The sequence below is a fragment of the Paroedura picta genome, chromosome 11, assembly GCF_049243985.1.
Source record: "Paroedura picta isolate Pp20150507F chromosome 11, Ppicta_v3.0, whole genome shotgun sequence".
Classification (NCBI taxonomy): Eukaryota; Metazoa; Chordata; class Lepidosauria; order Squamata; family Gekkonidae; genus Paroedura; species Paroedura picta.
Genome location: NC_135379.1, coordinates 46392948 through 46415611, shown reverse-complemented (window position 1 = coordinate 46415611; position 22664 = coordinate 46392948). Strand labels below are relative to the sequence as shown.

Genomic DNA, 22664 nt, shown 5'->3' with positions numbered 1-22664 from the left:
CACTGATTTTGAACAGTTGTTGTAAACAGCACTGTATTTCCCTTGTGGGTCTTAGAAAAGTGAGGAAGCTGTTCCCATGATATATGTAACTGGATAAACCCAAATTCTTGATTTATTTTGGTTGTTCACGTACTTTCCAGGCCGTAAATATCATAACCCTAAATTGTGGACATAGCATATTAAACAAAGTGATATCTCAAGTATTACAGAATTGTATTATTTGTTAACTTATTGTTTAAGGTGGTAAATAACCATCTTCATGTGTGAAGAACCCAAGATCATTTAAATCTTTGTGGAACAAGTTTGGATTTCTCTTGAGAGTGCCAGAATTGATGCTTTTGCTCTGAATTGTTTTACCTTATGAAGGGCAATGCTGAAGATAATTTTGAAATTACAGAGATGAACAGTGGAAGTGCTAAATTTTATAGGCAGCATTTTGTAGTCATGTAAGTGGTAGAGCAATATACTGTATATACTCACGTATAAGCTGAGTTTTTCAGCACCCCTTTTCACATTGAAAAAGCCCTTTTCGGCTTATACATGTGTATATACGGTAATTGAAATAACAGCCTTCTCTGGCTGCAGAATGCAGCCAGCCAATCATTGCATTGCCTTTGCAAATGTGTTTGCAAGCTGAGCCTCTTGCTCTTGGCAGCTTGTAGGACATCAACTGCTTGACTGAGGGATTTCCTTCTCATAGTGTTTCTTCTTTTATCTGAGGGGCAGCATTGTTTGCCTTTTCTTCTTGGGGTTGTATTTTTTTTAAATTGATTTTTGCAGTTCTTTTATGCTGCACAATATTGCATGTAGGGAATAAAGGACAGGGATAGAGAACCAGATCTTTGATTGCTAACTAATTTTTAAGAGTCTTCTTAAGAAATCAATTATATATGTGCAAGCTCAACATATTTTAAGAAGCCAAGAGTATGTTGCTCTATTATACTTATTGTGCTAATTCGTGTAAATAGATCTGCTTTGTAGTTTTGTATATTACAGGGCACTGATTCAGAATTCTTAATATGCTTGTGTCCTTTTGCATGAAAAAGTCTTAATAAGTAATTGGAAAAGTAACAGTACTAATAAATAACTAAACACAGATTAAAGATATTACTGTTTGGCTTGCTTTCTACAATTACAAGTCATCTTTTTAGAGCATTTTATTCTTGTTTTTATTACTGATGTTTTTCTTTTTCTCCCACTTCAGTCTGTATCGAAACACACAGATCCCAGCTCTAATTATAATGAAAATGAACAGTCTTCTCTGCAGGTATGTAGCAACTGTCTTTTTTCTGTTACAAATTTAGTAATGTAGCTCAAAGACTTACAGTTGCATAATCTCATTATATCATTACTAGCCCCAAAGCCCGCTGCCGTCTAAAATGCAGTGGGCGCTAGCGGCCTCTTGGCACCTCTGGTAGCTTTGCTCCCACCCACCTCCCAGTCCCGAAGGTGGCGGTACGGAGGCGCGTCAGTGCCGGGGCTGGCGGGTGCCATGGAGGCCGCAGGCAGCAGCCGTCTTACCTGTTAGGCAGCGGTAGCCCTTCTGACGGCCCTCCACGAGCATTGCCTCCAGAGCATGTGCAGCGGCGCCGGCAGCCCTCGTGGACGATGCCACTGCCTTGTGGCCATGCTGGCTTGGTCGGCTACCGCCCCCTCACCTTTGGTGCCTGCCGTGGCCATGTCAATCTCTCCAGCAGTGCTAGTGCAGGCAGGCTCTCCTCACTGCTACGGCTATCCACTGCGCTTTGCCACTGACCATGGCAGACCATGGCAGACTCACTGGCTCTGGCAGTCAGGCATGTCAGAGGGCAGCAGCTGTAGGGCCGGATTTCAGCTCGCACACTCGCCAGGAGCCAGACATGCTCCACCTGTCAGCCAGTTTCCAAAATATTAAGAGGATTCATTGATAAGGATAAAAACTGAGCGCTGATGGCTTTCAGCAGTCCTTGTTGCTTCCTTCCATTTGGAAGGGGGATGGGGATGGCAAAATGGATCACCCTGCTCAGCTGCTAGGTTTAAATGGCCCAGACCCAACCAGAGGAAAGGTTCGGGGGTGGGGGGGTCACAAACCAGTCAAATTCATGAGGGATTTAGGGTTCTGACCTGGTTTGTTCCCATCCCTTATTAGACTGCTCTTATTTAGCGGTTAGACATATGTTTGTTAATGTTTTAGGTGGGTGCGATATCTTAGAAAGCGCTCAAAACGCAAGACAAACTGTTCTTTAATGCGTCAAGACAATATTTTATTAGACTAAAATATTAGAATTTCATTAAGAATAATAATGGAGTGTCTGCATGTTATGAATTGGATGGCACATTATTTATTTACAGAAATGAACTATGATAGTGGGACATATTTTTATATATGCTGGTATATTTTGTTAGCTGTGTCATAGGTTTCTTTGTCATGCTTTAGAAAACAATTGTTTTGTGTATTTACAGCCCAGTGAGATCCAGTCTTTCGCGCAAAAACTTCAGCTTCGGGTTCCTTCGATGGAATCATTGTTCCGAGTTCCCTTAAAAGACTCTCTGTTTCGCTCCTCTTCCAAAGAGTCTTTGGTGCGGACTTCTTCAAGAGATTCATTGAACAAACTGGACTTTGATTCTCCAGGGCCCACATTCGATCCACCATCTGACGTGGAAAGCGAAGCAGAAGAATTGCCAGGAAATGCAGACAGCTTGCCTAAGGAGCAGTTGTTGCAACGATTGCGTAGGATGGAGCGCAATTTGGGCAGCTATAGAGGAAAATATTCAGAGGTATAAAAGCATGCGTTGTAAACCACTGCACAGCAGTTAGTGTACAGTTTTCTGTTTGTGTATAAAATGTAAAACAAATCCAGTTCCTTGAGTTCTTGCAATCTGTAGGGCAGAGTTAGTCAACCTGGCATGGGGCTCATGGGAATTGTAGTCCATGAACATCTGAAGGACCACAGGTTGACTACCCCTGCTGTAGGGCATTGGTCACCAATATGATTTCCACAGGCATTGTTGCACGTGCTGGGTTGTTTCCTGGTGCTTGCTTTCTTCTTAGGTATTTTGGACAAAACCCACAGGGAACAAAAGCCCAGTAAGCATCTGATTGTTCTCTACCTGCTGAGTGGCGAACAAAGCTCTGAGCTCTTTCCAGGCAGGCACATTGTGTTCTCAGCCTGGGCACAGATGTAGATTTTGTTATGCCTCTGGACTTTGCAAGCTAGCCCAGTAGCTATTTAAGTTGCTTCCCTTCTTTAGGAACTGAAACCAAATGGCATAGGTTGTGTAAATCAAAGATCAGAGTCTGGTTTTCATCTGTCTCCATCTGGTTTTCATCTGCTTCAGTAGAGCCCTAAAGTTGTATCTGCAAGAAACACCCATTTGGGGGCAATTGTCTCTTATCACAGGAAGACGTTTGGCTTTGAAATTCACAATGCTTTGTTCCCCCTTCCCTTTGTGATTGGCTGTGACAGCTGTTCTGTGATTGGCCCTACCACTAAGGCAGCCATTCCATAGCAGCACCTAGTATCCATGCTCAAAGGCCAAATAAAGTTGGAGATCCCTGCTCTAATTTATCTGAGAAATGAGACTAAGCAGATTCAAGTTGAGACTATCCACCAGTCCAAGCATTGCGTTGTAAAGGTTGGATTCCATAGTGGACTTCTGCCAATGAAAGGGCTTTCCATCCACGAGATGCTGCTGCTTCACCTCCCCCTCTTGGTTCAACCCAAAATGCCTTTTAAAATGCTTCTCCTTCCCCCAAGAACATGATGAGGCGAGAATAGGTCTGTAGGGGATAGAGAATCAGTGAAAGTCTCCCCTTCCAGATGTGGAAATCCTCCACAGGATCTGGTTGTACATCTACTGCTTATGTCCTTTACTGTAAAATCAGTTAATTGAGTTTGCAGAGATACATTAAAAAGGCATATGTGCCACGTACCAACAACTTCTGAAATCTATGCTTGATTTGCTACTACCTTGTGGAAGACTTTCTGTTTTGGAAATTGTTCAAATTATATGGATATATCATACAGTAATAATAATAGTAGCAACCAATTCAAATGGTGGTGGCACATTAAGGAGCAAGTGTAATGGGGCTTTATGTGTTTATTAACTAAATTTATATTATAGCCTTTCTGTATTGCTTAAAGCAGTGGTTCTCAACCGCCATCAGACCATGACCCCAACTGTGGCGGCAGTGTGCACACACTCGGGGTACTGCCACGCATGTGTGGGCATGCGCGCGCAGGCACAGAACAATATGGAGGCAGCATGGAGGTAGCCAGTACCATGGCTTCTCTGCCACCGCCTGCCACTGCTGCCACCACCAACCTGGCAACCCTGCAGAAGGGGCCAGGTGATCCCACTTGGTGTCCGGACCCCAAGGTTGAGAACCACTGGCTTAAAGGAATTTCTTACCTCCTTACCATGCCTGGGGGAGTCTTTCACCTTTACTCTTGCTTTTTTCTCTCTCCCATCCCCTCCTCCCTTTAATCCTTCCCTAGAATTCCATGGACTCCATAACAGCTAGAAATTTCCAGTCACTTTACATTGTTCCTTGATTTTCTTTCCTGAATAAATGCCCAAGTTAACTAAGTTATTTAACTAAATTAGATTTTTTAAAGGAACCAGTTTTGATTGAGTTGGTCTTAATTGCCTTTTATGTCTTATGTTATTTATAATTTCCAGCTAGTCACTGCCTATCAAAATGTGCAAAGAGAAAAGAAAAAGTTACAGGTAAATAAGAAAAAAATCATGTGGCATTCATTACCCAGGGATTTTTTGTAGTCCTGTGTTATGCTTTGGATAGAAAAAAACATATAAATGCCTAGTACTTTGATGTGGAGACAGAGCAGATACCTCACATACAAACAACTGTTACATTGAATGCTTTCACCCTCATAAGATATAATGCCATACACTCCATTGTATTAGAGGGTAAATATAGGAGGCTGCCATGGGAGAAATGTTCATGTATATGCAGAGTTCGCAATGTTCAGATGATGGAGCATGTAATTTTTGAATGCTACCTAATTTAAACAATTGTGATGTTTTCTTAGGTCCTTTATGTTCAGAAATAGCCTGGAAAGGTAAAATGTTTTATCTGGTTAAAATGCTAGAAGATAAGAATCCAGAGATCACATTTAAAGTGGCTAAGTATAGTTGCTTGGCAATGAAACCTCGGAAAGAATGGCTCAAATACATTAACTAGATACTTTATTTTATATACTTTAATAATGACTGGGGTTTTACTCATTTATGTAATACTACGTAATATGTAATACTCTATGCTGTTTCTGATATTTTGGATGTATTTTCTATGACGGGCCTTGGACTGCAAGAAAATATATTCACTCATTCACTGGGAATGCTTCATAGTTTGTTATGCTTTTCTGATTTCAGGGAATATTGAGCCAGAGCCAGGACAAAGCACTTCGCAGAATTGGAGAGCTGCGGGAGGTAACTCTTAAATGTATTCGTACACTAAATTTCCTGGCAGAAATTTTGGAATTTATACTCGTGTCTATACCTATATTATATACACTAAATTTCCTGGCAGAAATTTTGGAATTTATACTCGTGTCTATACATATATTTTTTAAGAGCCTCTTGTGGTGCAGAGTGATAAGGCAGCTGACATGCAGTCAGAAAGCTTTGCCTATGAGGCTGGGATTTTGATCCCAGCAGCCGGCTCAAGGTTGACTCAGCCTTCCATCCTTCCGAGGTCGGTAAAATGAGTACCCAGCTTGCTGGGGGGTAAACGGTAATGACTGGGGAAGGCACGGACAAACCTCCCCGTATTGAGTCTGCCATAAAAACGCTAGAGGGCGTCACCCCAAGGGTCAGACATGACCCGGTGCTTGCACAGGGGATACCTTTTCCTTTACCTTTTATACATGTATTTATTGTTGCTAATAATAAACAAATGCTAACATTTCCTGTGTTGCGCAGTGTTTTCTATAAAATATTTATATCCACTTCTGTATTATTACCTAAAACCTATCCTCTATATGCAACCTCACATAAATTTTACAGAAATTAAATGTGCAAGAGAGGAACTTGCAAGGGTTCAGTAGAGATGGGAAAACTCATCCCTCCTTGATGAGCTGGATGTTCCTGAAACTAGGTTATATGTGCTTAAATCCAATGATTTCCAAATGATGAATTATGTGTAAGCGGTGCAGGGTTTGTGGCATTACTTCCTGTGTATATTATTATTTGTGCAATCCTAAACAGTTCTCAGAATGTTTTTCAGGCCAGTTCAGTCAAGTGTATTCCGGGGAATATACACTGAGTTAATAGTAGCATCATTCGTAATACTAATTGGTTATCCCAGGTGGCTCTTACCTGTCCTCTTGATTCAGTCCTTGATATTCATATAGTGACTTATGAATCTGTAGTTAGGCTAATTAATAAATTATGACGAACCTTGATTATCTGATTGGATCAGGTATTATCTGCAGTGATGTCACTGAGATATGGGCCCCATATTCAACCAGGCTCAGATAACGTCAATATTCCTTTACAGCCAGGACACATGCAGATGTCCATTAACCTGGTTTGAGTAATTTGGGGTGGGTCAATAAATTATTTAAGAACTGTAGGAATTGTTTCTATGGCTTAATGGCAATTATGATGGCGAAAAGCTGAGGGAAGTTTTTGCCAACTCTCCCTACTACAGAACTCCAAATATCTTCTTTGTAAGAATTCCAGGGTGCTCAGTGGGGTGCAAGAAAGTCCAATTCTGCAAGCATTAACAAATAAGACTTCACATGTGATAAGACTCACACTAACTTTATGCATGGCTAATAAGCTTCGTGCAGGTGCTTATGGCTTGCTCTGTATACCAGTATTTCTTATCAAACCAAAATTATTTGGTTTGGGGTGAAAAGCTGTCAGACTTCTTTTTAGGATGTGGAATCTTAGTGGAGATTCCTGTACCTTTTATTATCTAGTAATCATTTTTGTTTAAGCATATGTTTTTTTAATCACATTAACCATTTTTATGGTTTTCCTTGGAACTAAACACCTCTCTCTGATTTTCCTTTCCCCAATGCACTGGACATTATAGCAAGAATTATCAATGACTGAGAAACAAAGCAAACTGATAGAGACATTGGGGTTGTCAGATCTCAATTAGGAAACGTCTGGAGATGTTGTGGGTGGAGCCTGGGGAGGGTGGGTTTGAGGCAGGGAGGGGCATCTGCAGGGGATAATGCCATAGAGGCCACCCTCCAAAGCATGTTCTCCAAGGGAACTGATGCCCGTGATCTGGAGATTAGTTGTAATATCAGGAGATCTCAAGGTGCCACCTGTATGTCGGCAACCCTATAGGGACCAGATGGTTAATTTTCAGAAGCACAACGATAAAGCTCAAAGGAGACCCACAAAATCAGAGGTAAATCTAAATCTAAATAGATAATAAAGAGATATAGTCTGTCAAGTTTTAAAAAGTACAATTCCTCCCTTGGGGGGCAGTGCAATTTAGTAACATCCTAGACCCAGGAATCTCTGTAATAGGTTTTTATGCTCAGTTACTCAGACAGAGGCCCTGAATCAAAGACATTGATACCTATACAAAGGTGTTAATCCACAGCTGCATCAAATTAACAGCACCTTAGCCTTCTATCAACTTTGACCTGCTCAGACTAACTGACTAAAATGCCCAACTGCCAATTTTTAACCCTTTCTCAGTATGCTGACATTTGAGTCCTGTTGCTCACAGGTGCTTCAGTTGTAAGCCCAACAATTTCTGCAACTACTGTTGTGGGTTGGAAAATTTTTCAAAATGTTCCGATTCTATATTTTTCCATGGAAAATCTATACTGTACATCTCTGAATGTAGTCTGTTTAGCTGCCAAATCTGCTGTGCTGCAGATCAATTACACTAGATGGGTTAAATGTGGGAAATGAAGCATGGACAAATTTATTTATGTTAAACGCCACTCCCAGGTCTTGCTGGCTCGTGGCGGTTTACATACAGTCATAAAACCTAACAAGATACAATAAAATCACAATACAAATACTGGTAGCAGATCCCATTTACATCCTAGTAGATCCCATTGAGTAAGCTGTAAGTTCAAAGCTCCTCCTGGGTTTGTTCATGGTCCAGGCTTTTACATAGCATATTGATCTCATTTTTGCTAACATTTATTTAAATTGGAAGAAAAATTTCCAATGTAGATTTTCCCAGAGAACCTATATCTCTATTGGAAACCCTGTTCTTATAAAATTAGGTTAATTATTGGACCTAATGTAAGGTTCATACTAAGACTTCAACATCTTCAATCTTTGTAGAGGTGATTTTTTTTAATGCACTCATATTCTTTTTGGAACAAAGTTATTCTGAATTACAGAAGTTGTTCCCCCTCCCCCATTATGCAGAGTCTTTATGGACCTCCTTTTTTCTGCATCAATATTATTTTCTAACAAAATTATTTTTATTGCAGAAGTTCTCAGTATAATTCTTACCTAATGGAGTTTTCATGGATATTCCTATGCTTTTGGGGGTCAGCCATCTTTATTTCTTGAAGCACATAGTTTATTTTTCATCACAAAAATTGTCTTTTTTTTGTCATTGCTCTGTCCTACTGTGAGGTACTCATCCTTGTACTAGTGGAATGGTTACCCTATTCTCACCTCTGCATTTGTGGAGAATCTGGGAGGAGCTTAGCAAATACTGAAATTGATACCTGCCAATATGGAATTATGAACTTTTTCCTTGTTAGGATGTCTGGAACGTGAATGGCTGAGGGTGAATCCCAGAACTGAGACCTGTAATGGGAGGAGAGAGTGGGCTGATGAAAAGGATAGGATCATGACTGTACTTCAACAAGAGAACAAACTTAGATCACAGTGTGAAGGAGGGGAACAAGAAGAAGGAATATCAGTTGTAGTGAAAGCAGTGGGCCCTCTAGTAAGGACTGTGATGACAGGGAACATGCATGTTTGTTTTATAGCATTTAAACTGTGCACAAATTTGCCCCTGATGGGAAGAATCCTTTTTTAAAAGGTGCATCTGTGTTTTCCGTTTCACCTTAATGTTGTTTTATATATTTAAATTATTTAATTCATTTAAAACATTTTTATGCTGCCTTTCCAGCTGATCAGGACCCATAAGGTGGCAAACATAAAACATGTTAGCAATTAAAAATACAGTTAAAATGATAAAATTAAATGTAAGGCATATAAATAACACTGGAAGGGGGCCCAATAGTAATTGTTTTGTTATTATTTATTAGAAATGCTTACAAAATTCTTTGTGGTTTCTTAGGAACTCCAGATGGATCAACAGGCCAAGAAACATCTTCAGGAAGAGTTTGATGCTTCATTAGAAGAAAAAGACCAACTCATCAGTGTCCTGCAGACTCAGGCAAGAGAGATGGTCCCCAAACAGTCCAGAAGAACAATACATATTGGTTTTTCCTTTGTGGATAGATTACATAGTTATTTTATTGATGACTTAGGGTGCTTTTGGCTTTTATCTTTTTCTTTTGGGAGCTGGCTTGTAATAACAGTACTTTGTCACTTTGAAAGTTAATGCGCTTCTTAAAAAACATGGGTACATCCAGAGGGTCCCTTTAAGGCTTCCATGTATCTACTGGGGTTCCTTATTTTTTGCTTTCATGATAGCAGAAGGCTGATTTATTTATTCATTTATTATATTTATATACTGCCCTCCCCTGAGGCTCGGGGCAGTTTACATGGAACTGGAGATAAACAGTACAAATAACTTGATAAATTGAACATTAATGATACAGTCATAACAGGAAAACAATAAAATAATGGAACAAACATGGTGAGAACGTCCATTTAACTGTAACATACTGACAGCCCCGTGGGATGGACATGTTTGTTGTGGTTCTCATGGGAGGGTGGGGGTCAGGGGCCAATGGGAAGTGATTGAATTCAAAAAGCCTGACGGAAGACCTCCCTTTTGCAGGCTCTGTGGAACTGTTTAAACTTAAGGTTTAAAAACAGGTTAAACATTCCCCTGGTCTTAAAATATTAACCATCTATCTGTGCTAGGTAACAACTTTATATTTATATTTACAATGCTGATTCTACAGTCCAAGTCCAGTTTTTACTTCAGAGCCATGTAGACAAGAGTAGTGATTTGTGAATTTTTCCAAATAAAAGCCTGAGGTAAAAATATACATGTATAACATTGTCTGAGTAGATAAATATTATTTTGCGTTAATGAAACTGATGCTTTTGCAGGTGTCACTGCTTAAACAACGACTACAGAATGGCCAAATAAGTATTGAAATTCCTGAGCCAAATGTTCAGACGCAACCACAAGTTCAGAGTCTGGCAAAAGATATAGATACAGAAAATACCCTACAACCAGGGAGTCCTGGTAGGTTCATGTCTGTCTCTCTTCAAATTAGGTATGTTTAATAAAGTCTGTTTGTATTTGTATCACTTCAGCATTAGGAAAAATTTATATGAACCATCTACTTTGATGGTATTACGTTTCTTTTTGTTAGTGTCATAGATACGGAACAAATATTCCTTTATGAACTAAGGAATATTTAATTGTATTGTTTTGATTATGAAATTCTGAATAAATTGGAAGAATTTGTAGCATCTGCTGAATGATAAGAAATAGGTTAAGTGCTGAAAGAATCAGTTGATGAATTCTACCTTTTGTATTAATTATTATTCCAGATTAAAAATATGTGGGTTTCAGATTGCATTTGTTATACAACATAATGGAATTGTGTATATTATAGAATAACTAGCCTGAAAGCCCTTTTATGTTCTAAATGGGCTTTGAAAGGAAGGAGAAGGGCCCCTACCCAGCTTACCTTTTGTGGCTTTGAGTGTAGTAATAAATAAAATAAACTTCCTTCAGACCTACAATGCTAGAGCATCTCACCATCATTTTAAGAGAGCCAAAGTGTGGAATGGAGGGGCTACTCCACACCTGATGGGGCTCGATTTGGTACGCAGTTTTCCCCGTGAGTGACAGCAAAATATATGCACAGAAAGGGCCGTATCCCACCTAAGCGGAATGTGCCATCAGAACAGCCAGTGCATTGTAGCCTCTCTCAACAGTCTTTAGGGCCTCTCCTCCTTTTTTATTAGTGCAGAGAAATTAATGGCAAGCGTGGGGCCGGGGGCATCTCTAGACCTGCCCCCCCTCGCTTTGGCTGGCCAAGCCAAGGCGCCCTTGGGCCTGGAAAGTCTGCTTTGGCTGGGGCCATGCCGCAGTGGAGGGCGAACTCAGCAGTAGGGAAGGCTTCCTGCCCCGAGCGGGTGGGCGGGCAGCCTGGCTTGCAAGGAAGGCCCCGAGACTGGGCAGCAGGAGCAGTGGTGATGTCAGGCGTGGGGCCTTGCCGCCACCGCCTTTGGTTCAGGCTCAGATCCGCAGCGCAGCTTGTGCCCAGTGTGCTCCGCGCGTGCAGCTCCGCCTCCTGGCCCATGCAGCCAAGCCAGCTCGGGAGGGCCCCACACAAGAGGCTGCTGCCGCTGCTGCCGTCACCGGGCAAGTGGCCGTTGGTGACTGTTCATTCTCCATGCAAGGCCCGGACGCCCAGGGAGGAAAGGAGAGGCTGCCAGACGGGCGCGCTCTGGGCAGCGTAAAGGGGGTTGTTTCTCCGCCTGTCTTTCCCTGCTGCCTCCTGTTCTCCAGGCTTCCCGGCCGCTTTCTGGCTTTTGGGGGCACGCACAGCCTTGACCGGCTCTACCACTTCCTCCCCAGACATCCTTTTGTAAGCAGAAAGAAAGTTTTTCGCGCCTGGATGTCTCCAGTCTCACCGTGGGGAAGTGAACGGTTAATCTGGGGGGGTTTGAAAGGGGGGCGACGGTGGCAGTCCTCCCCCCCCCCATCCGAGCTCATATCGATACGTTTTGGGAAGAATCCAGGTGCAGAAGCCCATCAATGGTGCCTTTGCCGACGTTTGTGGCCAGGGGCAGCAGCAAGGCCCTTCCCGGCTGCTCGCAGTGGCGGAGAGCTGCCCTAGGGCTGGGAAGGCCTTTCGCTGCGTCTGCAATGCTTCAAAGGGCCTTCCCGGGTCCAGGGCCAGCTGCAAGGCCCCTCCCCGCCAAGCGCACCAGCGGAGAGCTGCCTCTGGGCCCCCAGTGTGTTCCCTGGCCCCGTAGAAGTGCCCTCCCAGCGGCCAGAATACACAGGCGCCGGGTGTCCTTCCCGGCCCCGGAGAAGCACTCCCTTCTTCCTTCCCCCGCCCCGGCGGCCGGAACTCTTACCTGAGGCCCTGCAAGGTCGTGGAGTGGCGGGGAGTCACAGACATGTCTGGCTCTAGCAGCCAGGCACGTCTCTGAGGCGAGGGGTGAGGGCTTGGTGAAGGAGGGCGGGAGCTGTATGGGCATGGCCAATCAGGGTTCAGCTGGCTGCACCCTGATTGGCCCTATTCCAACTTGGACAGCCGGACAGTTCGTCCCCCGAAGCTGTTTTGCAAATATATATAGGAACCAATGGATAAAGATTATCTACTTTTACGCTATATGTGTATGAGTACTTCCATTTTGTTGTATTTATGTTAGAATCTTATGGAATGATTCCTTCATTTCACATTTTCTTATTAACAGGAGCTTTTAGTAAGCATCCCTCTATAGAATTTTCTGCCCTGTTTTATGCAAAGGAAACATCTCAGCCCTGGAAAAGATTTTCAAGCTTTCTTTCCGAATAAATGTTCTTTTAAAATCTATGGTATTTTAATACCCTATTTAGAACTACTTGTAGAAAACTTTGGTATTGAAATATATACTAGTTCTGTTGTTTGCTGCATGGTTTCTACATTTGGCAGTTCACATGTAATCAGTGCTACTCCACAATTCCTGCCAGGTCACCAGCCTGTCAACAGTCTGGCAGTCTTGTGGGTGATAATGTGTTGCTGCTAAGCATATGGCCTAGGCTTTAGTGCTACAGAGCTTACTAAATGGAAGCGCATTTGTGATTGTGCAAACAATAAAGACCATATGTACAGTCTCCGTATGGAAGCACCAGCTTGTACAATTGGTATCCCCTCCCCCTCCAGCGCCTTTACTGCTGGCAAACCCATGCACTCTTTTGCGGTATGTGCAGGCTGCATGTTTTTGAGCAACATCTACGTTTCTGGGTTTTTTTGCAGGTGGTGATGGTGATTCTAGTAAAATACTAGAAAGTCTAACGCAGAGAGTAAAACGTCAAGAGAATCTTCTCCATCGATGTAAAGAAACCATTCGAATGCACAAAGAGCGCTCGGCGCAGTTAATCAATGAGAAAGAAGCACTGCAAGAGCAACTAGATGAGAGACTTCAGGAGCTAGAGAAAATAAAGGTATAGGGGGAATTGCTCTTGCTTCTATCAAGTCTTGCAGCAATAGTTGTTGGAGGAAATTATGCATAAATGTGCTGCAGAAACTCTTTCTAAATTATTGTGCTACCATTTATGTATTTACATAAATTACATGAATAAATAAAATAAATAAGGATCTTTTTGGAGATAGTAGTGCAAGCTATGTTGCGCTGTTGTATCCTCAAAGATGTATAAATTTTCCGAAGCTGTATGCTGTTGCAGGATTACTTGTTTATGAAGTTTTGTTTTTACTGTTAAATGTTATCATGAAGGCTGATGAGCAAGACTAGACCCCTTCAGCAGATCTCCTCTGATCTTTGTACAACTTTATTTGTATTGAATCTAGTGAGTATTGCTCTTGTACAATGTTGAGGGAGTATATCCAGGTCTGATTCTACTAGGATAGCTAACTCCAGGATGGGAAATTTCTGGATATTTGGGGAGTAGAAGCAGGAAACGTCAGGATTTGGGGAGGGAGGGGAGGGACGGGACCTCCGTGGAGTACGATGTTACGTCGTCTATCGTGTCTAAGCAGCCATTTTCCCTACGGGCATTGATCCTTATACTAGTTTTAGTGGGAAGCATATCAGGTTTTCAGCTGCTATATGTTTTGAAGTGAGTTTAATAGTATATTCCAGCCAGTCGCAGTTGCTATCACTTAACTGTCTGTGACAAACTCATTCTGAACTTGGTGTACTTATTTATTTTACAAAATATATATCTGATCTTTCTGCCCTCACAAAGCCACCAAGGTAGCTGCACCAATTCTCAAGAGAGGTTACCATGGATAAGATAAAGGGCCTGCCCTGAAGCCTTTTAACTTTCTTTCACCGTCCCCTCAGGCTCTAAGTTGCCACTCTCTCCTGGGGATTTGGGGGTAGAGCTTGAGAAGCAACCTCACCAGGATTTAACGCTGTCAAATTCACTTTTTCCACTGGCCATTTTTTCCTCTTCTTCAACCAAGATTTTGATTTATGGGAGGTGCAAACACTTTGTTTTTTCTCCCTCTCCTGGTTTTAACAAGAAGGGTCCCAATTTTATTTGACTCTGTTACATAGCAGACTAGAATGGTCATAGGCATGACAAACACACAACTTCCTCTCAGACTTCTTTTCACACAGATATAAAATGAAAACAGAAATTCATTGAAGGATAATAAGAATCAGGATGAACTGACATATTTCTTAAAGGGATTTGAAGGAACTTAGTCATTGGACTTAACATACTACAAAACAAGGTGGTAAAGCTATAAATAGGGCCCCCAAGACAACATGGAATCCCCTGCACATCTATCCAGACATGGTTACCATTTCTGTTACATTCCCTTCTCTCATCTTGACCATAATAGGAAACCACGAGCAGTCTGGCTTCTCTAAGCAGGTCTCCAGCAATGGAGCAAAGCCAACTGCTTTTCACAACTGTCATCAGTGCTCTGTAGCGATGGAATCTTCACTGGCACAACACTGATACCACCATCACATACTAACTGAGAGCCAGCTTGGTGTAGTGGTTAGGAGCAGTGGCTTCTAATCTGGGAAGCCGGGTTTGATTCCCTGCTCCTCCTCCACATGCAGCCAGCAGCTTGCCACAGCACTGATAAAGCTGTTCTGACCAAGCAGTAATATCATGGCTCTCTCAGCCTCCCCTCCTTCACAGGGTGTCTGTTGTGGGGAGAGGAAAGGCGAATGTAAGCCGCTTGGAGACTCCTTTGGGTAGAGAAAAGCAACATATAAGAACCAACTCTTCTTCAGTAAAATCAGGGCTCTCTCAGCCTCACCTACCTCACAAGGGTGTCTGTTGTGAGGAGAGGAAAGGGAAGGTAAGCCGCCAAACTACATTTACCATATGATTGCTTCAGGGACTTGCAGCAGAACGTCAGATGCAAGCTTCTTATGGGACATCAATTTAGAAGTACTGTAGGGGTCTGATTTGGATTGGGACCATGACATGTCCTCCCCCCACACATCATTTTCTGGACCCTAAATTATTTGCCTACTTGAGGGGCTGTGCATGCAAGCACTCAGTGTATGCGCAGATCCTCCAGTGCAAATAACCCCTGGGGTGTCTTAAGTCAGGAAAATGGTGTGTATGTTTGGGGGGGGGGAGCCCTCCTCCCCTTGTAACATGTTCTCAGCTGCAATATGGCTGCAAGTCCTTCTGGCAGTTACGTTGTAAATTTAACATGTAGTTTGGTCCTAAAGACCCAATGAAGATCACAACGTTTGTGATACTTTTTTCTTCTTGAAATCATATTAATGTATCTTCAGTCTTTTCTGTATCATCAGCATCTATTATAAACACATGTAGTGCGGTATAGGTACTACAGACTGTGTAGTGGGTTAATGCAGTAACAAATACCCAAATCTGAAAGGGGTGGGGGCATTCTTCAGGGAAGAATATTGTGCTAAATTCCTTCTGTTCCGTCTCTTAGGATCTCCATATGACTGAAAAGACCAAACTGATTACTCAGTTACGTGATGCAAAGAACACGATAGAGCAGTTGGAACAAGATAAAGTAAGCAATATCATGTATTTCTGAATTTCCAGGTGTTTATACAGATGTGAATGCAGAGTTTATACAAATCTGTCTGGAGAAATCAATGAATTTTTGTAATCCTTGTTCAAAACAGTTGATTTTTCTAGCATTTTTAATTAGTGAACTTAATATTGATACAAGTATGTAAAGCGTCATAGGGCAGTTTGTATTTGAGAATATATATTATGGGATGTGGATATGTTGGCTAGAATTATTAGTACATTACAGTAACCATATTGGTGTATAAGTTACGTCCAGCATCTCCAACATGTAATACAAAGTGTTCATACTAGCATGGTGCAGTTGATTTACCAGATTTCAGAAAGCAATATCATAATTTTATTCTTCTGTGGTATATCCTGGCATTGATATGGGACCATGCATGCGCATACTGAAGCTGTAGACTTTAAGCTCCGTGACATGCCTCTTCCTTCTCCTCCGATTTTCACATCTAGTTTTTGCTGGTGCTTTCTCTTCCACAATACTTCTTGTTCTACAGCCACAAAGAAGCAATACGGTTGCATAACAGCCTTTGCATCCTGTTTCTGAGTTCAATTTTTACAGGTATATATTCACACAGTGAACTTCTGCCTGTAATCACCTATTCTATAGGGCATGGTAATAGCAGAAACAAAACGACAAATGCACGAAACACTGGAAATGAAGGAGGAAGAGATTGCGCAGCTGCGTGCTCACATCAAGCAGGTTCTTACACAAAGTGAAGAATTAAAAGAACAGAAAGAAAAATCGGAAAAAGCTGGTAAGAGATTGGGCCAGTTGTCTCTTATTTGCATAGGCTCTGGTTTTTGTTGGTCTGCCTTATTTGTTTGCACTGTCACCAGCCATTGTAACAATCCCATTAGCTTTACTTGCCCCATCCATCATAATTGACATGGTTGTGTGCCTGAAGAGCAATGAGTAGATGTCCAGGGGTGTCTGTGTGGCCTTCCAAACCCATATTGTAGTCAGAGCCTTGTGGTGTGTTTTGCTGAAGCCTGCAGCATCCCTTCTCCTTTCCACACCGCTCTTTGCTAGTCTAGAAATGCGAGCATGTGAAGTACAAGCAGAGATAAGAGAGGGTGTGATGGGCTGGCCAGTGAATCCTCTCCAGCATGCTACATTGAAAACATGAGCCTATTCATAACAAGCACGCCCCCTTTTTATGCCGGAATCAGAAAGTTCAAAAAGGGTTGTGGGATGCTCCGTAAGGATTTAAACCATTTGAAACAAGGTGCTCCAAAACAAGATCAAAAAGGTACTCCAGTTTATTAGCTGACTAAGGACTAGTTCAGTAAGACTCGACTACTAAGTCTTGTGAATGATGAGTGCTTTAGGGTGGCTAACCCATTCTTGGCTTATAGCAATGCTACCAATAAGAATTTTTTCCCCCAAAAATGCTGTGAGGAATGAACGCCTCATGAAGTGCAGACTGGCCAGCAACCGTTTAAAATTCTGCCCTGATATCAGACATGATGACATGATAGATGAAGAGCATGGGGGAAGATTCATTGAGGCCTGGTAAAGACAGAATACAATCTCCCAAGCAGTGGCTTTTGCATATCAGGAGCTAGCCTTAAGAAAGTGCACTTTGCTCTTCTCTTTCTGAAGTACTCTGCCTCCCCCACCCGTTATGAGCATTTAACCCTTCTTTCACATTGCAGGGACACTAACACAAATTATGGTTCAGACAAATTAAGTGAACTCCACAGCTTCATAGTTTGCTTTGGCATGCATGCATCTTTGAAATCATGGAAAGAGGGAAGAAATTGTTCCAGAGTCAGGAGGAGGGCGTGTGTATTCATGAGGATGCAGGGTTTCTCCTACTTTCTCCTACATCCTGTCTCCTGACTTTGTCTCCAGACTTTGTGCTACTACAGGGGAAACCAATTGGGATGGTAAAGGAGGGGAAGATAAGAAGGAATGTTGAAAAGTCAGTTATTGTAGAAAGAATTTTAAATTTTAAAACATTACAATTCTGATAGCTCCTTTTCAGTTTTAATGACTGGCTTCATTTAGTAGTACAGTATTTCTGTACATTGGATTATATTTAGATTTTTCTTTTCTATCTTTCCTTGCTGTGATTTGGTTACGTCACAGTCCTGTTTGCTTTGGAGCAGGGGTAGTCAACCTGTGGTCCTCCGGATGTTCATGGACTACAATTCCCATGAGCCCCTGCCAGCCAATGCTGGCGGGGGCTCATGGGAATTGTAGTCCATGAACATCTGGAGGACCACAGGTTGACTTACCCCTGCTTTGGAGTTTAGGGTGACTGTGTTTAGGGTATCAATACCAATGTACAATGTGATGGAGAAGTTCTTTTCATCTTTTAAACATGTAATGCAACGCTGGAAATGTATGGAATAAAACTTTTAACAGATTATTTGTAAGGTGATTATTGCAGATGCTTGTTCTGTGACCATCAGCACTATGTACTAAAATCTCACAAAGGATCTTATTTTTGTGCATCCACACATGCCAATAAGTGAATCACGGTGCCTTTCCCAAGCCTTGTATGAACAGGATTGGGGTAAGGGATCTCTTCCTTACATCACTAACATGCTGCTTGCAGCCAACTTTCCAAAGTTAAATTCTGTGCTTCTCAGGCAGTATGTTTTATTCCATAAAATCCCCACGTAACTTGGAATATTGGAGTCCTTTGAATATCTTCTTTTTTTTTAAGGAATTGCTATTTTGTAATGATCTCGGTGTTTCCACAATTTAAAGACAGGGATAATGCCAACATTTTACGTTTTCGTTACAAACACCCCTGAGGCTGATCAGTCTCTGAGCCCTGGTAAAACAATTGGTTCTTGCATCTTTCTCTTGACATTGTTTGAGTTGTGTATGTGCAAGTATATGAAGAACGAGAACTTTCTGATCTCTATAATGAACCTAGGAAAGTTTCTTCAGATATTTGTTCAAAGAATTCAGAGCATTACTATTGAAGCTTTCCTGAACTAGTGTAAGTTTCTTGAATGTGATCTGCTTAGAAGCAATAACTAATAAGTTAAAGGAGCAGTATGAGATAGTTTCCTGCACGTAGAACAACTGGATTCTGCACTTGGGTTTGTCTGTCACAAAAGACTACACAAATATTCTTCTATTTGTTAAAATTTGGCTACATATGGAATTATTTAGCTTACCACTAGATGGTGCCAAATGTTAAACACTTGTTAACGTGGTATGGGATCATAAAAGAGGGAAAAAACACTTCTGTTATACTAGCTGTCTAGTGTGCTTTCCCGCCCTCCTCCCCAAAAAACTTTTTGCAAGCTTTTTGAATCAAATGAATTGTTCATCTGGTAAGAGCCAAATCAAGGATCTAGACTATGGGAGACATTTAAGGGCTTCTATTATAAAAAGGAAATGAGATACATCTTATGCCTCTATATCTCGTTCTAGAACAGATGCAAGATTCTACTTTGTAGAATCTTTTTATGTCTTCCATATTTATGGAGGCCATTCTTATACCTAGCTGTCTTCATCTCCATGGCATACTGTCAATGTTGGGTAGCAACATTCTGTCACAGCATAGCTTTTTGTTGGAATAGAATCATAACCTGTCTCCCCGTTAGTCAAAAATCAGCCAAATCTCAGCTACATCTAAGCTGTTCTATTTTTCAGTGGCAGGTGACAGGATACAAGCTTGTCGTTCATACCTGTTTCTACTTCTGATGTGCTGTGCGTGTTCAGAAACTTGCAAATTATCTTGGAGACTGTCCAGGAAGAGATACCATTCTTCTGTATGTTGTGTCTAGACCACCTAGGAAAATAAAATGTTATCATGAGAGTAAGCTTACCTGAACAAATTAAAACCTAGTATGCTTTTCCTTAATTTTTGATCACAAAGGCTGAGGACTAATGATGGTTGACAGAAATACACAAGGTGATAAACTTGTTTTTGTGTCGTACCACCTCAGGTTGCAGGTGATTGGTTGCTTCTTCATAAGAAAGGTTCTCGGTACATAGAAGCTATCATATTGACGGGAGAGATTCTGAACTAATCATTTCTATATGCAGGAATTTTATCACATCTGCATCCCTGAAATAATATAAACCAAAAACTTCAGTTACTGTCTGTATAAACAGACATTTATTGACTTGGTAATCCAGGAAACATTGCTACGTATACCAGTATACCAGTATGGTAGAGGCTAGTGTTTCGGGTAATATGTTCAGTTAGTAGATTTTTACCATAGGGTACATAGGAAAAGTTTTTTTTTATTCCTGCAGTAGACATTATATAATGTTTATGGCATCTTAAAAAAAAAGATATAGTATACTATTATAGTATACTATTAAAGGGAAGAACTACGTATTTTTGTTTCATGATTGATTTTATAGCTCTGGAATGTCCACAGAACAACTGAGTATAATAAAGGGGTGACTTTGAAAACCTGCAGGTGTAACTGGAAGAGGACCCTCATTCATTTATTGCTGGTGTTAGAATGGATCACCTTGGAGAGAAATGCTCTTGTGTTTTTGCTTTTGTGTCAGACTGCCTGAGATGCATAAAATTTTACTTCTAGGCAACCGAATGTGTTTCTGTGAAGTGCTGCATCCTTGTGCTTTCATGCATCTTCTCTGCCCATTCTCTGCATGCTTCGCTTTCTTCTTTGGTATTGTGTGCCTGTAAATATGGTAGTGTGGTTGCATGGTGCTGAGTTACTGCATTTGAGTAGTCAAATCTAGTAGAAGCTGGGGACTGTGCCTGTGTGAATAAATGTGTACTTTGTTTTTAATCTACCTCACCACGCAGAATGATGGTAACTCTAGTCCTGTTATTTTATTCCACCATAAGAAGACAAAGGTGACATAGCAGGAATATGCAGGAATTTGTTACAGCTTGAACTTTTGGCATTGGCCTCAAGGGCACAACTCGATGTTGCATTTGAACACAGCTTCTACCAAATACAGTATTCCCAAGAGTTCTCTTCTCCCCACCACTTTTTTCTAGTAGCACCTTCTTATGTGTCCTGCTCACCCTGGAACAGCAACTAGTGAACAGCGATTAACTATAGATAATACTTCTTTAAATGGGGAAAAATGTATCTGAGTTTGTGCTAACATTGGCAGTGCCATCATTTAGGCATTAAGGTCACATGGCAGATTCTAAATGTAGTCAATATAATCAATATACATTTGCCTATTGAAGTACTTTGTGTGGAATCAATAGGTTTTATCCTATAACACCACTTGACACAGTGTGGAGCCTTCCTCTGGCTGCAGAGACTGCTCCCACCGGCAGAAAGCTCCCCATGACTCTGACACAATCGCTTGGATCCATTAGGGTGTTGCTGCCGGAGAAGGAATTGCTGCCCATGGGTGCAACTTTCTCACCTCCCCATCCTGCTGCAGCCCAAAATAGCCCCCATGCTACTCCTGGGTATCCCCCTCATCAGCCAATTAGGGCCAAATGTTATGTAACAGTTATTTAACATAAAGAGAGTATTTCATAGCCATATTCTGTACTTATTCCCAGGCAGCTTTTCTGGCAATTTACTTTTTCAAGTGGGGACCTGAAAGAAATTTAACTTTGAAAAGTGACTTTAAGAGTCACAGTTTAAAGATTTCCTGTGCCAAGGACCAGACTCTTAATAAAATTTGCCAGATATGTTCTTCTTAATTTTTGTGTGAATACATAGTAGTCATTCTCCTGCAGTTACCTGTTTGACAGTTTTGAAAGCGGAGATGTGCTACAGCAGGCACGTTGCAATAGAGTTACATTCTGTTCTGAATTCTTATGGGATAAAACTGCTCTTAGGGTATCATAGGGCTGACATTCCAATCATTCTTTGCTTGGTTGATTCTGGAGAACTGTTAACCCAACATTAGTTTGAGTAGAAACAAATTGCTGGTGAATGACATCCTTCACTTTGCATTCTTGTCTAGTCCCTTAAAAGGCACAATTGAGAATTTTTTTTAAAAACCCCACTAAACTGAAAGTATCATTTAGATGCTTGATTGTTGAGTTTATTGGGGAACATGAGGGCAAATGCAGCATCTTCTAAGGTCCAGGGTGACTTCACAATTTGTTCTTTGTAGGTATTTTAGCAAGGACAGGGTCTGCTCACTGAAGAACTGATTTCTGTGCCTATCTTGTACTGTGTTATTTATATATCTATACTCTCCTGTTTCTCCTCTTGCACAGCATTTGAAGAGCTAGAGAAGGCTCTGAGTACAGCCCAGAGGACTGAAGAAGCACGCAAGAAGTTACAAGCGGAAATGGATGACAGGATTAAGGTGGTTGAAAAAGCAAGCGAGGAGGAGCGTGTGAGCCTTCAACAAGAGTTAACAAAGGTGAAGCAGGAGGTGGTTAACATTATGAAGGTAAATGCTAAGGCTTAATTGGAATATAAATGATAACTATTCGGTAAATACATATTAATGCTGTAACAGAACTCAGTCTCCCCTTGCCAGTGAGAGAATAAAGGGGGGATACAGCATCTTTGACAATTCAGCCTTCCAATATTATTCAGAGTAGACTGTGAAGTAACATAATGCTTGCTCTGTTACATAACTAAGGAGCAGTTAGAATTGTTTGAATAAAAGGAATTAAGCCCTGTTGGGAGCTAACTTGCTGAGGCTGCAATGTTGTGTGATTTGGAGCATGCCTCATGGAACATAGAGCAGAATCGTAATAACGTTTATTCAGAAGCAAGTACTTAGTTTGAATGTACTGGGAAGACTAATATTTCTGTCTTAATTGGGACTCTTTTGGGTTTATCTTTTTAAAATGCATCAAGGAGTGTTTTATCTGTGTGCAGAACAGCCGTCCAAGGATTCTTTTGTTACAATTACAATTGCTTTCCTCTTAATTATCTGAGCAATAACTCTGTTTCTTGGAATTCT

At 41.4% G+C, this 22664-nt stretch overlaps 1 protein-coding gene across 6 annotated transcripts in view; it reads left to right on the top strand.

Annotated features, from left to right (window-relative positions):
- Nucleotides 1-22664, top strand: part of GOLGA4 (golgin A4) — a 58112-nt gene that overhangs the window by 10071 nt on the left and 25377 nt on the right. For 4 of the 6 annotated variants that reach the window (XM_077303897.1, XM_077303903.1, XM_077303898.1 and 1 more), the window contains 10 exons: nucleotides 1205-1267; nucleotides 2443-2757; nucleotides 4663-4710; nucleotides 5377-5433; nucleotides 9248-9346; nucleotides 10195-10333; nucleotides 13071-13258; nucleotides 15708-15791; nucleotides 16425-16572; nucleotides 21964-22142. In XM_077303897.1, coding sequence (XP_077160012.1) covers nucleotides 1205-1267; nucleotides 2443-2757; nucleotides 4663-4710; nucleotides 5377-5433; nucleotides 9248-9346; nucleotides 10195-10333; nucleotides 13071-13258; nucleotides 15708-15791; nucleotides 16425-16572; nucleotides 21964-22142 — 1320 coding nt within the window. Of the gene's footprint in view, nucleotides 1-1204; nucleotides 1268-2442; nucleotides 2758-4662; nucleotides 4711-5376; nucleotides 5434-9247; nucleotides 9347-10194; nucleotides 10365-13070; nucleotides 13259-15707; nucleotides 15792-16424; nucleotides 16573-18133; nucleotides 18340-21963; nucleotides 22143-22664 lie in introns of those variants that run through there. The other 2 variants (XM_077303900.1, XM_077303901.1) reach the window with 2 other exon arrangements.